Below are 14930 nucleotides of genomic sequence, written 5' to 3'. Positions count from 1 at the left end.
CGCGTGTCAGCCTTGGCGTCTGTGGCCGCCACAGGCTGTTTCACTTGCAAGAGCAGCCTCGGCCGCAGAGCCCTGTGCTCTGGCCCCGCTGGACACAGCCCCAGGCTGAGCAGCCTCAGGTGGTCGCTCTGTGGGGGGGTGTCTGCCCCGCCCCCCCCACACTTCCTGTGGCCACGGCTGACCTGCCTTGGAGTGTGGACGCCTCTCTTGACGGCCTCCCTCCCTCTCTGGGTCAAAGTCTCCCCCTTGTCTTAAAAATTTAGAGAGAGAGGGAGAGAGACATTCAGAGGGAACTCCCATCTCCCACGCGGGTGCAGGGGCCCAAGGACTTGGGCCATCTTCTACTGCTTTCCCAGGCCATAGCAGAGAGCTGGATCAGAAGTGGAGCAGCCGGGACTTGAACCAGGGCCTATATGGGATGCCCGTGTTGCCGGGCTGTGGAGTCACATGCTAAGCACCTCAGTCAGGACCCCCCCTTTTCTGATCAAAACGCCCTCCCCCAGGCCCGGCTGACCCCATGAGCGTGTCTCTCACCCTAGCTCCGCCTCTCCACCTGGCTGACCCCGTGGGCGTGTCTTTCTATGGCTCTGCCCCAGCCCCGTGGGTGTGTCTCTCTCTAGCCCCACCCTCAGCCCCTGCTGGTCCCGTGGTTGTGTCTCTAGCTCCACCCAGGCCCGGCTGGCCCCGAGGTCATGTCTCTCTCCAGCTCCGCCCCAGCCTCCCTTTGGGCGGACGTGTCTCTCTAGCTCCGCCCCTCCACCCCCGCTGGCCCTGTGGGCTCTCTCTAGCTCCGCCCCAGCCCCTCTGCTGACACCCCCAGGAGGTGTCTCTCACCCAAGCTCCGCCCCCAGCCCCCCCCAGTCCTATGGGCGTGTCTCACTCTAGCTCCGCCCCAGCCCCTCCAGCTGGCCCCCCCAGTGGGTGTGTCTCTCTCCAGCTCCACCCCAGGCCTGGCTGACCCCGTGGGCGTGTCTCACTCAAGCTCCGCCCCAGTCCCCCTGCTGGCCCCTAGCCCCCCCCCCCCACTGGCCCGTGTCCTGTCTGTCACGCTAGCTCCGCCTTTCCCGGAGCTGTGGGCGGGGTCGCGCCGCGTTCCGCTCCGAGTCGGGCCTTCGGCCTCCTCCGAGGTTTGTCCCCGGTCCTCACGGCCGCGCTTCCCCCGTGGGCAGCGGCGCCGGGGGCGTCTCCGGGTGTGGGCGGAGGTAGGGGCGACCCCGGCGAGCTGCTTGGTGACAGGAACGCGTGTGTCCCCGGGGTTTCAGGGCCGACCGCACCTGTGTCGGGCCGGGAGTGAGGCCCTCACGCGTGTCCGTGTCCGCGTCCACGGCGCTGCCCCGCGGGAGGCGGCCACACCCGGGCACCGGGCTTTGCGGCCCAGCCTGTGGGCGGTCTTCGCTCCTCTCCCTTCCCCGGGTTCTAGAACAAGCCCCGTGCGGGGCGCAGCTGTTCCCTTGGGGTCTGGGTGACCTGCGTCTCACAGGTACAAAAATCCGGGAGGAATCCGCACCTTAGCAGCATCAGATCCTCCGCTCCAGGACACAGGCTGTGTCTTCATTAATTCTGTTAGATTTATTGCTGTTTTGGTTTGTGTGTTTTTTTAAAATTTATTTTACTTGACAGAGTCACAGAGAGACAGAGAATCTTCCATCCGCTGGTTCGCTCCCCCAGTGACTACAATGGCTGGAGCTGGGCCAGGCCAAAGCCAGGAGCCAGGAGCTTCCCCTGGGTCTCCCACGCGGGTGCAGGGGCCTAAGCACCTGGGCCATCCTCCACTGCTTTCCCAGGCCACAGCAGAGAGCTGGACGGGAAGTGGAGCAGCCGGGACTCGAACCGGCGCCCACTCGGATGTCAGCAGTGCGGGCGGCAGGCAGAGGCTGAGCCCACGGTGCCACCGCGCCGGCCCCCAGCCTTAGCTTTCCAGCCCAGTCTTAGGTTTGCAGAGACGCTGAGCCTCAGCACGGGAGCCTCCGGCCCCCAGCCCCGGCCCCGGCGCCGCGTCTGTAACAGCCTGGGTGAGACCCCTGTTGCTGGCCCGAGTCCCCCGGTTCCTTCAGGGCTCAGTCTTTGTACTGTGCACCTAAGAGACAGGGATGGGGCCTCCCCGCCCTGGACGTCCACGGCTGTGACTGCTGGGCTCCCCCCGTGCACAGTCTGGGCCTCCCCGCCTTGGACGTGCACGCCTGTGACCGCTGGGCTCCCCCGTGCACAGTCTGGGCCTCCCCGCCCTGGACGTCCGTGCCCGTGACCGCTGGGCTCCCCCGTGCACAGTCTGGGCCTCCCCGCCCTGGACGTCCACGGCTGTGACCGCTGGGCTCCCCCGTGCACAGTCTGGGCCTCCCCGCCCTGGACGTCCGTGCCCGTGACCGCTGGGCTCCCCCGTGCACAGTCTGGGCCTCCCCGCCCTGGACGTCCGTGCCCGTGACCGCTGGGCTCCCCCCGTGCAGTCCGGCCTCTCCCAGCGAGTCTGGAGCCGGAAGCCTGGGCTGTGCAGCCCTATAGGCTGTGCTGCCCCTGCTGTGGCTCCGGCTGCCCTCTCCCGGGCAGGATGCTCCTGGCGTCTACTGCTGTGGACAGACATTCGCGTGCGTGTGCTTTTGGGTAAACTCCAGGAGTGGGGTTCTGGGCTCCACGCTGAGACCCCAGCAGCAGTGAGTGCAAGTTCCGTTGCTCTTCCTCCTCACCAGGGTTTTGTTCTGTTTGGATTTTTTTCTAGAAGGATCTCAGTGTTCCGCCAGTGACAGATGGCGTGGGCATCTTTCCTGATGTTTCTGCCGTTTGTGTCTCTCTGAGGAGGTTGTGTTTTCTAGCCGATAAGTTCTAAGAGTGTTTTCTTTTCTTTTTTTTTTTTTTAAGATTTATTTATTTATTTGAAAGAGTTACACAGAGAGGAGAGGCAGAGAGAGAGAGAGAGAGAGGTCGGTCTTCCATCCGCTGGTTCACTCCCCAATTGGCCACAATGGCTGGAGCTGGGCCGATCCGAAGCCAGGAGCCAGGAGCTTCTTCCAGGTCTCCCACGTGAGTGCAGGGCCCAAGCACTTGGGCCATCTTCCACTGCTGTCCCAGGGCATTAGCGGGGAGCTGGATTGGAAGAGGAGCAGCCAGGTCTCAAACCGGCGCCCGTATGGGAAGCCAGTGCTGCAGGCAGCAGCTTTACCGGCTATACCACAGCGGCAGCCCCGAAGAGAACGTTTTTTAGAGCCCAGGCAGAATGTAGGGTTCTGGGTGCCGTCCGTGAGTGCCGTCAGGGGTTTCGGGGCTCAGAGCATCCTCTTCCTGTGTCGCTGGGACTCGGTAGTTTCCGTGCCAGCGTCCATGTGGGCACTGGTCGCACTGGAGCTTGGTTTCTCGGCTCTGGGTGCTGGTGTTGGGAAAATCCATGTTTCCCGGGTGATCTTCCCGGCCTGGGGTTTGCTTTGAAGTCTTCACAGGACAATTTATTTTCTTAAAAGATTTATTTTTAAAAAGGTTTATTTGAAAATCAGAGTTACATAGAGAAGGGGGGAGAGAGAGGGAGAGAGAGAGAGGTCTTCCATCTGCTGGTTCACTCCCCAGATGGCCACAACAGCCTGAGCTGAGCCAGGAGCTTCCTCCAGGTCTCCCATGTGGGTGCAGGGGCCCAAGCACTTAGACCTTCTCCTTCTCCTTCTCCTTCTCCTCCCCCTCCCCCTCCCCCTCCCCCTCCCCCTCCCCCCCCTTCTTCTTCTTCTTTTTTTTGACAGGCAGAGTGGACAGTGAGAGAGAGAGACAGAGAGAAAGGTCTTCCTTTGCCGTGGTTCACCCTCCAATGGCCGCCGCAGCTGGCGCGCTGTGGCCGGCGCACCGCGCTGATCCGATGGCAGGAGCCAGGTGCTTCTCCTGGTCTCCCATGGGGTGCAGGGCCCAAGCACTTGGGCCATCCTCCACTGCCCTCCCGGGCCACAGCAGAGAGCTGGCCTGGAAGAGGGGCAACCGGGACAGAATCCATCACCCCAACCTGGACTAGAACCCGGTGTGTCGGCGCTGCAGGCGGAGGATTAGCCTAGTGAGCTGCAGCGCCGGCCTAGACCATCTTCTGCTGCTTTTCCAGGACATAGCAGAGAGCTGGATCTGAAGAGGAGCAGCCGGGTCTTGAACCAGTGCCCATGTGGGCACTGCAGGTGGAGGCTTTACCCACTACACCATAGCGCCGGCCCGTTCTTAAAAGATTTATTTGAGGCTGGCGCTGTGGCTCACTAGGCTAATCCTCCACCTTGCAGCGCCGGCACACCGGGTTCTAGTCCCGGTCGGGGCACTGGATTCTGTGTCGGTTGCCCCTCTTCCAGGCCAGCTCTCTGCTGTGGCCAGGGAGTGCAGTGGAGGATGGCCCAAGTGCTTGGGCCCTGCACCCCATGGGAGACCAGGAGAAGTACCTGACTCCTGCCATCGGATCAGCGCGATGCGCCGGCCACAGCGCGCCAGCCGCGGCGGCCATTGGAGGGTGAACCAACGGCAACGGAAGACCTTTCTCTCTGTCTCTCTCTCACTGTCCACTCTGCCTTTCAAAAAAAAAAAAAAAAAAAAAAAACCAAAAAAACAAACGATTTATTTGAAAGAGTTACAGAGAGTGAGCGAGCGAGCGGTATCTTCCCTCTACTCCCCAAATGGTCATAATAGCCAGGGCTGGGCCAGGCTGAAGCCAGGAGCCAGGAGCTTCCTCTGGGTCTCCTTCGTGGGTGCAGGGGCCCAGGCACTTGGGCCATCCTCCACTGCTTTCTTAGGTGCATCAGCAGGGAGCTGGATCAGAAGTGGAGCAGCTGAGACCTGAATCTGTTTTTCTTCAAGTGGTGCTGTCAGGTGTGTGTTGGGGTCATGCACAGTGGGAGGTGGAGGTGGCTCTCACTGTCTGCACTGTTGTTGTTGTTGTTGTTTTTTTTTTTTTTTTTTTTTTTCAGGCAGAGTTAGACAGTGAGAGAGAAAGACAGAGAGAAAGGTCTTCCTTCCATTGGTTCACCCCCCAAATGGCTGCCACGGCCAGCGTGCTGCGCCAATCTGAAGCCAGGGGCCAGGTGCTTCCTCCTGGTCTCCCATGGGGTGCAGGGCCCAAACACTTGGGCCATCCTCCACTGCCCTCCTGGGCTACAGCAGAGAGCTGGACTGGAAGAGGAGCAACCGGGACAGAATCCGGCGCCCCAACCGGGACTAGAACCCGGGGTACCGGTGCCATAGGCGGAGGATTAGCCTAGTGAGCCGCAGTGCCGGCCCTCCGCACTGGGTTTTGATGCTTAGGTAGGAGTTCACCATTCTCCCTGGCCCTCTGGCCCCAGGCTGCAGCTCCATGGGGTCCTTGGGCTGACCGTCCAGTCGCTGTGTCCCTGCCCAGGCCCACGATTCTGCTTCTCCGTGGCCTTTCCCAGCTGTGGGCTCGCTCCTCTCAGTCATGCTGGCCACGTCCAGATGAAAACACGTGGGCTGGTGCTGTGGCATAGTGGGTAAAGCTGCCGTGTGTGGTACCGGCATCTCATATGGGTGCGGTTCAAGTCCCAGCTGCTCCACTTCTGATCCAGCTCCCTGCTGATAGCCTGGGAAAGCAGTGGAGGATGGCCTGGGTACTTGGGCCCCTGCACCAGCATGGGAGACCGGGAAGAAGCTCCTGGCTCCCGGCTTCAGCCTGGCTCAGCCCTGGCCATTGCAGCCGTTTGGGGAGTGAACCAGCGGATGGAAGATCCTCCCCCGCCCAGCTCTATAACTGCCTTTTAAACAAAAGTTAGAAGTTGAAACACAGAGTTGGGCATTTGTCCAGCAAACAAGATGCAGGCGAGGTCGCCTGCATCCCACGCCAGGGCCCAGGGTCCACCTCCCAGCTCTGCTCCTACGTCCAGCTGTGGCCTTGTGAGCGTTGGGGAGGGAGCCAGTGGACGGAGCTGTGTCTGTCAAAGAAGCAGCTAGCTAGCAAAGCAGAGCGGCAGGTGCCGGTGAGGAGCGGAGGGATGGGACCGTCCTGCCTTGCGCAGGGCAGGAAGCCACACGGCCACGGGGAGCGGGGGTTCTGAGTCGCGTCCACAGCTGCCACGGGACAGCAGGCCCACTCTGGGGAGGCCCAGCCCGGTGGCTGAACGCCCACGGCAGCCATGAGGCCAGACAACCCGGCCGTCCACATCCGGTAAAGGGATACACGGGGCGTAGCGTCTCCCCACGGCAGAACTCGCCCAGCCGTGAGCAGGAGCCAACTCTGACACCCACAGCACCAGGCGGGAGCCCGGGTGCCCTGCTCAGTGGCTAAACCACCCATGGCCGTAGGCAGTGCCTGCCCGGCTGGCAGCCTGGGGTGGCTGGGGCAGGGCCGCTGGTGGGAGGAGGCGGGACCGCTGGTGGGAGGGGGTTCCTCTGGGCTGGGGGGTGCAGGCGCTGACGCGGAATTGCGCACTTAACATTCCTTTGCTCACCTGCTCCTGCGGCTCCGCCTCTCCGGCTCTGAGCACCCCTCTGGGAGTCAGGGCTGTCTTCCTCCAGGCCGGGAACGGGCACCACCTCCAGGCTGACCCCCTCACCCTCAGCGAACCCCGCAGGGCCGCCTGCCCGCCTCTGCTCTGCGGCACGGGCACTGGGGCCACCGGCTGCCCGTGGGTCTCTGGTGCCGCCGCGTTCCAGACGCCCTGGCGTCTCTGGCTGGAACTCCGCTGGCTCCGGGGACTCTTGGGGACTTCCGGTGGGAGGGGCACAGCAGAGGCACTGGCGACCCAGGGTGGCCATTGTGAGGTGGCCTGTTGTCATGGCAACAGCAGAGTGGCCCCTTGCCACAGGGCAGGGCTCAGTAGGCCCTGGCTGTTGAGGCAGGTGGCACCTACCTCCCGAGGGGTCCTGTACGCAGTCCCCATGTCCCCCTGAGAGCCCAAGCCTGGCTTTGTGGTTGCAAGGGCCAGCGAGACCGTGGGCAGGCCACAGAGGCCGTGGTGCTGCCAGTTCTGCCAGGACCGGGAGGGAAGCCATGAGCGTGTACTCCGTCCCGCGTTAGGGGTGCCCGGAGACGGCAGTGCAGAGATGAGCCACAAGGTAATGGCCACAGAGGCCGCGGTGCTGCCAGTTCTGCCGGGACCCGAGGGAAGCCATGTGCGTGTTCTCCATCCCGCGTTAGGGGCGCCCGGAGAAGGCGACACAGAGATGAGCCACGTGGTAATGGCTGGCCGCGCCCAGCTCCCTCTCTGCTACCCTTCCTCGTGGGAGGGGCTTCTGAGCCCTCCGCCCTGCCCCGCTGGCCACGGGCAAGGGAGGGGTTGGGAGAAGAGCTGTGGACAGAGTCCTGCCCTGTGCCCTGGGGTGAAACCCCCCACCCTTACAGGATGGGAGGGGCCGGGTCCCCTTGGGCTGGATTTGTGGCGGAGCCGATGGGGTCCTGGGCACGTGTCCTCCAGGTTCAGGCAGAGGGGACACGGCCCCCGGAGCCGAGCCGGCCGGGGCTCGGCCCCCTGGAGGCTTCTTCCTGGACACATCTTGTGAGCCCCGTGGCCGTCGGTGGACGGCGTGGTTTCTGGGACTTGCCGCTCGTGCAGGTGCCTCAGTGGCGCCCGTGTCGGCATCGTGGCACGCGGTGACACGGTTCTTCTCCCGACTGCTCTGTGTCGTGGGCCTGTCTGAGCAGAGTGCAGGAAGGGAGGGAAATTCTGCCCGAGCCCAGCTGCCGGGGCTTACCAGACGCTGTCTCAGGCTGGCGCAGCAGGGGAAGCCGACACCCATCCCAGAGAGCGGCTCCCGTCCCCGCTGCTCCTCCCATCCAGCCCCTGCTACGCTCCCGGGAGGGCAGTGGAGGATGGCCCAAGTGCTTGGGCCCTGAACCCGCGTGGGAGACCAGGAGAAGCTCCTGGCTTTGGTCTGGCCCAGCCCCGGCCATTGCAGCCATTTGGGAAGTGAACCAGCAGATGGAAGACCTCTCTCTCCCCCTCTCTCTGTCACTCTGACTTCCAAAATGTTTTCTCTTTCAATTATCCTTTTTTTTTTAACAATGTAAAAATTTATTATTTAGAGAGAGAGAGAGAGATATCTATTGATCTTCCATCTGCCGATTCACTCTCCAAATGTCCACCACAGCCGGGGCTGGGCCAGGCCCAAGCCGGGAGCCAGGAACTTGGTGTAGGTCTCCCCGTGGGTGACGGGGACCCAAGTCCTTGACCCATGGCCACTGCATCCTGGGGTCTGCAATAGCAGGACGCTAGGGCTGAGAGCAGAGCTGGCTGTCCATCCCAGGCTGCCTGCCCCCATGCTGCCCCCAGGAGTTAGGGCGGGCACAGGGTCGCCAGCCGCCCCTGCTCAGGACTCTGCCACTGTCCCTGGTTTGGGTCCACGGTGGGTGGAGGGGGCGCAGCCTTTGGGATGTGCTGGTCGGGGTCCTGGGTGTCCACCCGCGTTCTGCACTGCCCTTGGGCCCGGAGCTGTCCGGTTTTCCTGAGGTTCCTAGGGCAGGGCATGGTGACAGAGGGAGCCGGCAGGAAGCCAGGCCCCCCCCCCCAGCTTCCTCTGCCCCCATGGGGCCAGGTGGTGGCTTCGCCTTCCAGGAGCCTTGCATCTGGCTGGGTGACCCTAAGAGGCCAGTGTCCAGATTCCTTGGGGGTACAATAAGAGATGGGCCGTGAAGTCACAGCAGGGGGTGCACCCGGAGTGTGCACCTGTGAGGCCCCCAAGGCCCGGAATGTGCACCTGTGGGGCCCCCAGGAGCCCCGGAGTGTGCACCTGTGGGCCCCCAGGAGCCCCGGAGTGTGCACCTGTGGGGTGGGTACCCCACAGCCGCATCTCCGTGTCCTCCCAGGTGGGTCCAGCAGGGCTGGCGAGGGTGGGGACCCCTGATCCTGGGCCCCTCTCTTGGCTCCCCAAGGCCCTGCCTGCGGCCACAGCCACAGGGCGGAGTCACTGTGCCCCACGTGTCACTCGGCAAAGCCTGTGGCCATGTGGACTCTGGGGCTGGCCGGGCAGGGATGAGGCAAGGACAGAAGCCGGGGCCCCTGTGCCTGGCGGAGGCCGCTGCCCTAACACTGTCCCCACGTTCTTGTCCCGCGCAGGAGGAAAACAGACAGACGCTGGCACGGCAGAAGTCCGGCGCCCAGCTGGACTCCCATGACGAGGAGGTGTCCCCGGTGCCCCCCAACCCCGTGGTAAAGGCGCGGCGCCGGCGCGGGGGCGTGAGCGCCGAGGTGTACACGGAGGAGGACGCCGTGTCCTATGTCAGGAAGGTGAGCCCCTCGCCCCCGGCCCCAGCCCACCCCCCTGCCCCGCACCGGCCCCTACCGCATGCCAGTCCCGCCCCAATCCCACCCCGCCCCCGACACCCTGGCCCCCATCACCACGGCTCACCTGTGGGTTCCCTGGGGGCAGAGTCTGGGCGGTGTGAGGAATCCTGGTCTGGGTCCCTGCAGAGAGAGACAGGGGTGGGGGTGCGGGGGGGGACGGACACACAGAGCCCCCACCCACTGCTTCACTGCCCAAACCGCCTGCGACAGCCAGGGCTGGGGCAGAAGCCGGGCCAGGAACTCCATCCAGGTCCCCTAGCACCCCTGGGGGCCAGTTCCTCCGATGGGGACGGGGCGTCCGGACCCGGGGCCCAGTTCCTCCGATGGGGACAGGGGCGTCCGGACCTGGCTGCCCAGCCTCCCTCCCCCAGGCCTCGCCGGGAGGGGCACTGGGCCCTGAGACGCTCAGCAGCTGTGGGCAGTGCTGGCCTCCCCGGGTGGCTCCTTGGCCCATGCCTGCGTCAGAAGCTTCCGGAAGCAGGTCCTGCACAGCCATGGTGCTGCCTCTGTACCTCTGGGGTCCCGACCCCTGCCCGGCCCTGACCTCTCTCCTCTGAACCAGGCAGGGAGCATCACCTTGGGCAGCCCCCAGCCTGGGGTCCGTTATCAGTTCTGTTGCCGCTGGTTCACTCCCCAGATGGCTGTAATGGCCAGGGCTGGGCCAGGCTCAAGCCAGGAGCCAGGAGCTTCCTCTGGGTCTCCCCCATGGGTGCAGGGGCCCAAGGACTTGGGCCATCCTCCACTGCTATCCCAGGCCATAGCAGAGAGCTGGACCGGAAGTGGAGCAGCTGGGACTTGAACTGGCGCCCGTATGGGATGCCGGCAGCGCAGACGGCGGCTTTAGCTGCTGTGCCGCAGCGCCGGCCCCTGTGTGTGTATCTGAACGCTGCAGTGAACACGGTTCAGCCTTGAGAAGGGAGGAACCCTGTCACGTGGGCGCTGTGCTGAGGGAATGGCCGGGCTTGGGAGCTCAGTGGGGCTGTGGGTGCCCAGGCGCAGCCCCTGTGCCGGGCAGGAGTCAGCGTGAGTGTGGGGTGTTGCAGAGCCGCCGAGGGGGTGGTCTCGAACATCTCGCCATGACAGCTGGCTGGTGAGCGAGGGCTCCCAGTGGGAGCTGCAGAGTGGGCGGGGCCAGGCCACGCTAGCTGGGGTCAGGCAAGGACCGTGAACCCTGGCGCTGGCCCCACGTCCCGTGTCCACATGGCCGGGTCTGACCGCCCGTGGCCTCCCCGCAGGTCATCCCCAAGGACTACAAGACCATGACGGCGCTGGCCAGGGCCATCTCCAAGAACGTGCTCTTCACCCACCTGGATGACAACGAGAGAAGGTAGGTGCCCGGGAAGGTCCCCGAGGAGGCGCCTGCCGCGGCTTTCTGGAAATGTGGGCTCATGAGATGGGGGACGGCCTCGGGATGGGGTGCTGTGGTGCGCCTGCTGTGGCTCAGGGAAGCTGGCCCTGGCCTAGGACAGCCAGGCTGCTCCAGACGCCGCCTTGGGTCCCTGTGCCAGGCCCTAGGGCAGAGACGCGGTGAGCCCTGGGGGCTGTGTCCAGCAGCGTCCACGTGCTGGGACCTGCCATGCCCACCGCCCAGTGCAGAGACGGGGCTGAGGGGCCTGGGAACTCAGGGCAGGGCAGGCTGGGCGGAGGGGGCCGGGGTGGAGCTGTGTTGGGGCTTGGGAGGGGCCACACTTGGGATGCTGATGGGGTAGGTGACGGTGGAGGTTGGGCTTTGATGTGGCACTCGGCCCTGTCTGGTGTCTCCTGGGGTCTGGGCTGGGTGCCCTGGACACCCCCGCTGACTAGTGACGCCACGGCTGCCGTCGGTTTTGTCCCCTTGTGCAAGGCTGCCGATGCGAAGCTGCTGTTGTCCCCATGGCCGTCGTGTCTTCTGTGACAAAGTGATTGGTGGCCATCCTTCTGGGTCAGCTTGGAGTCCTTGTCCATCAGGAGCCTGGGTCTAGAGGCTCCGTGTGGCGGGGCCTTGACCTCTGACCTCTCATGTTACTGCCCATGGCTGTGGCAGCCAGGGCCACCTTGGTTCTGTTACCGGAGAATGGCAGGGTTCTTGTCTTCGTGCAAGAAAGAATTCAGGCATGAGACAGAGTAGTGGAAAGTAAAAGTAGCAAGGTTTATTAGGGAAGGGACATCTGCAAGAACGGATGGGCACCACTCCAGACAGGACCCGAGAGAGTGCCCAGTCGCTCAGACTGGTTGAGGGGGAAGGAGCGAGGTTACGTGGTTGAGTGGAGAGATCACACCTGGCCAGGCAGGCGGGCGGCTCAGCAGAGAGGCAGAGGGCTGAGCGTGCAGTCCGGTTGAGGCCAGGGGTTTTTAAGGAGATGGGTCTTGCTTTCCCACCTTTGCTCCTCTTGGAACAAAGGGCTTTTGGGATTTAAATAAAAAACTTCTGAGTTTCCCCTGCAGGTATCAGACAGGAGGAAGGCTAGCTGGCGCCATCCTGGGTTCAGAGGAAGGGTGAGCAGGACCCCCTAGAGAATGGGGATCCGGAGCAGGGTGTTTGAGATGCAGATACTGGGCTGCACCTGGGAGACTGTGGAAGATTTGTCAGGCAGAAGGGGCGGGGACCCCACCTGGCAGGTTATCAGGTAGAAGGGGGCAGGGCAGGATGCGAAGGCCGGGCTGCCCCTGAAACATTATCGGGATGACTGTGAGATGCAGATGCAGATGCTGGACATAGACGTCTTCTCTTTAGGCCTGTCATACACACATAAGCTCATCTCCGACTTCCTACCTAACAGTTACAGGTGTGGGTCTGAGCAGGTGCGCCCCTGCCTGCGTCGCTGGGACCCCAGGCAGGTGTGGCCATGTGAGGCACCGGGGGTGGCTCCGAGGGGCTGCACAGGGGGCCCATGATGCCTGTTGCTCTTCCCGCCCTGGGAAGCCCGTCACTCAGGTCTGGCCAGGCGCCCCACTGCATGTCTTGTGTGCCCCGTGGACTGACGGGTCCCGTGGACAGCGGGGGTCCTGGGGAAGGCGAGTGGAGCCCTTTAAGCCCCCAGGGCCTCTCTCTGAGGCTCTGGTCCCAGGTGGGGGACAGCGCTCTCTCCCACAGGCCGTCCCCACTTCCACTTCCTTTGGCCACTTGCTGAGCCTGGGGCCGTTGGGGGTTGTTGAGCGCTGATGGCCAGCAAGGGCTAGGCCGCATTGTGGTGTCATCACTCAGCCCATGGCCCGGGGTCCTGGGGACGCTGTGTGCGTGGTGGCTCAGCGGCTGGACTTGTTACCGCCTCAGCCCACGGTGCGTGTTGGGCTGCACGGGCCACTGTTGGCAGCCGGTGAGGCTGGGGGAGCAGCAGTTTTCTCTGTTCCTTGGGTCACAGCGTTCACACACAGGCCTTGGGAGGCGGCACGGCTGGCCCCTCCTCCACCGTTTTAATTGTGGCAAAAACGTGTCACCAAAACCACAGCGGCGTGGGTCTGTCTCGCACTGTGTTGCCGTCTGCACCCGGTGCCTGCTATGCCACCTCCTCGCATCCCCTGGGAGTGAGGCTGAGCCCTGACCTGCTTCCTGTCTGAGTTCTACTTCCTGTCTGTGGGTTCTGCTTCCTGTCTGAGTTCTACTTCCTGTCTGTGGGTTCTACTTCCTGTCTGAGTTCTGCTTCCTGTCTGTGGGTTCTACTTCTGGTCTCTGGGTTCTATTCCCCATTTCTGGGTTCTAGTTCCTGCATGTGGGTTCTACTTCTGTCTCTGGGTTCTGCTACCAGTCTGTGAGTTCTATGTCCGGTCTCTGGGTGTAACTTCTAATTCCAAACTTCTTCCAGTCTCTGGGTTCTACTTCCTGTCTGTGGGTTCTATTCCTGGTCTGTCGGTTCTACTTCCCGTCTCTGGGTTCTACTTCCTGTCTGTGGGTTCTACTTCCTGTCTGAGTTCTGCTTCCTGTCTGTGGGTTCTACTTCCGGTCTGTGGGTTCTATTCCCCATTTCTGGGTTCTAGTTCCTGAATGTGGGTCTGGGTTCTGCTACCAGTCTGTGAGTTCTATGTCCGGTCTCTGGGTGTAACTTCTAATTCCAAACTTCTTCCAGTCTCTGGGTTCTACTTCCTGTCTGTGGGTTCTATTCCTGGTCTGTCGGTTCTACTTCCCGTCTCTGGGTTCTACTTCTGTCCTGTGGGTTCTACTTGTACTCTCTGGATTCTACTTCCTGTCTGTCGGTTCTAATTCCAGTCCCTGGGTTCTACTTCCGGTCTCTGGGTTCTACTTCCGGTCCTTCGGTGCTATTTCCGGTCTCTGGGTTCTACTTCCCATCTGTGGATTCTACCTCTGGCAGCTTTATCCCAGCCAGGCAACCATGGTGGGGATGACCTGCCATATTCTTAACAAGGGTGCAGCCCCTGGCTGGCCCTGCCCCCAGGCTGCGCACGGCTCCTCTGCTTCCCGCTGGGTTTCGAGGGGCAGAGCAGCCTCCCTGCAGCCCCTCCTCCTGCGTTCAGGCTGGGGACCGTCCACACGCTGGTCATTCCATGATGGCGTCTGTGTCACACACTGAAGTGTGGAGGAGGGCCAGGGGTTCCCTGCCTTTGGGTGGACAGGAGAGGATGCCACAGGGTTGTGGGGGTGGCGTGAACCCCGAGACCACTGTCTTGGGATAGCGGTGTATCTGTGCGGCCTTTATCCAGGGCGCTGTGGGCCTGCACACAGGGTCTGAGGAACATGGCCCCCCTCATCCTTGCACACGGCCACACGGCTCACCAGGAACGGAGCCTGGGTGGGGGGTGGCAGGTGGGCAGTCTGCACCTGCAGGGAGCCGGCCGTGGCCCAGAGGGTGTGGGCGAGAAGGAGCCCAGGGGGCCCTGGACACAGTGGCTGGTGTGCCTCCCACATACACATGTGCACACACACACGTACACACGCATGCACGTACGCACATTCATGTGCATGCACACACACACACGCCACTCACTCAGAGGCCCAGAAATTGCGTGGCTCTCGGGAGGAGCCGTGATGTCCTTCACAAGCTGTGTCTGACATCGGCTGGGTTTCCGTTTGCTCCAGTACCAAATGGGGGTCAGATCCTCTGAGGGTGGTGGTGAGGGTGTGAGTGGCCCTGCCCACGTGGTAGGATCACCATCACCATAGCCTCCTTCACCATCGCCTTCGTCACCGTCACCATCATCACCATTTTCATCATCATCCTCATCACCATCACCGCCCTCGCCATCGCCATCACCGTCGCCGTCACCACCCCCATCTTTCTGGCAGTCCATGGTTGTGTGCCGGGGGCTCCTGGTGGGCCTCTCCGTGGGTGGAGCTTTGCCCTCGGAGGCTGACCGGCCATCCACAGCGAGCCTGAACCAGGGCCCGTGTTCCTCAGGCTCCTGTCTGAAGGGGGCGTCGGTGCGGCTCAAGACTGCTCGGTGCTGCCGCTCTCTGCTCCCCAGGCCTGGGGTAGGAAGAGGCCGTGCGTGGCTTCAGGGCTCCCATAGCCAGGGAAGGGTCCCTGGGAGGCCCCCTGGGAGGCCCCAGTCCCTGCGTCAGTGGCCAGAAGAGAGCACCGAGCGGGCAGCCCTATCACCTGGGCCTCGTGCTCACAGCCCACTCAGGGCTGGCACTGCCAGTGAGGGCCCGGGGCAGGGGCAGGGGCAGGGCCTGGGGCAGGGGCATTGGACATGGCCTGGGGCGGGGGCAGGTGGCAGGGGCATTGGGCCTGGGGCAGGGGCAGGGGCAGGGCCTGGGGCAGG

At 63.2% G+C, this 14930-nt stretch overlaps 1 protein-coding gene across 3 annotated transcripts in view; it reads left to right on the top strand.

Annotated features, from left to right (window-relative positions):
• PRKAR1B (protein kinase cAMP-dependent type I regulatory subunit beta) overlaps positions 1-14930 on the top strand; it is a 69940-nt gene that overhangs the window by 3456 nt on the left and 51554 nt on the right. For all 3 annotated transcript variants that reach the window (XM_070064255.2, XM_070064254.2, XM_070064256.2), the window contains exons 3-4: positions 9006-9176; positions 10469-10560. In XM_070064255.2, coding sequence (XP_069920356.2) covers positions 9006-9176; positions 10469-10560 — 263 coding nt within the window. The remainder of the gene's footprint in view (positions 1-9005; positions 9177-10468; positions 10561-14930) is intronic.

Source organism: Oryctolagus cuniculus, chromosome 19 (genome assembly GCF_051225735.1).
Source record: "Oryctolagus cuniculus isolate XC-2025 breed Fujian yellow rabbit chromosome 19, ASM5122573v1, whole genome shotgun sequence".
In the NCBI taxonomy this organism is placed as follows: domain Eukaryota; kingdom Metazoa; phylum Chordata; class Mammalia; order Lagomorpha; family Leporidae; genus Oryctolagus; species Oryctolagus cuniculus.
This window is presented reverse-complemented; position numbering and strand designations above follow the sequence as displayed.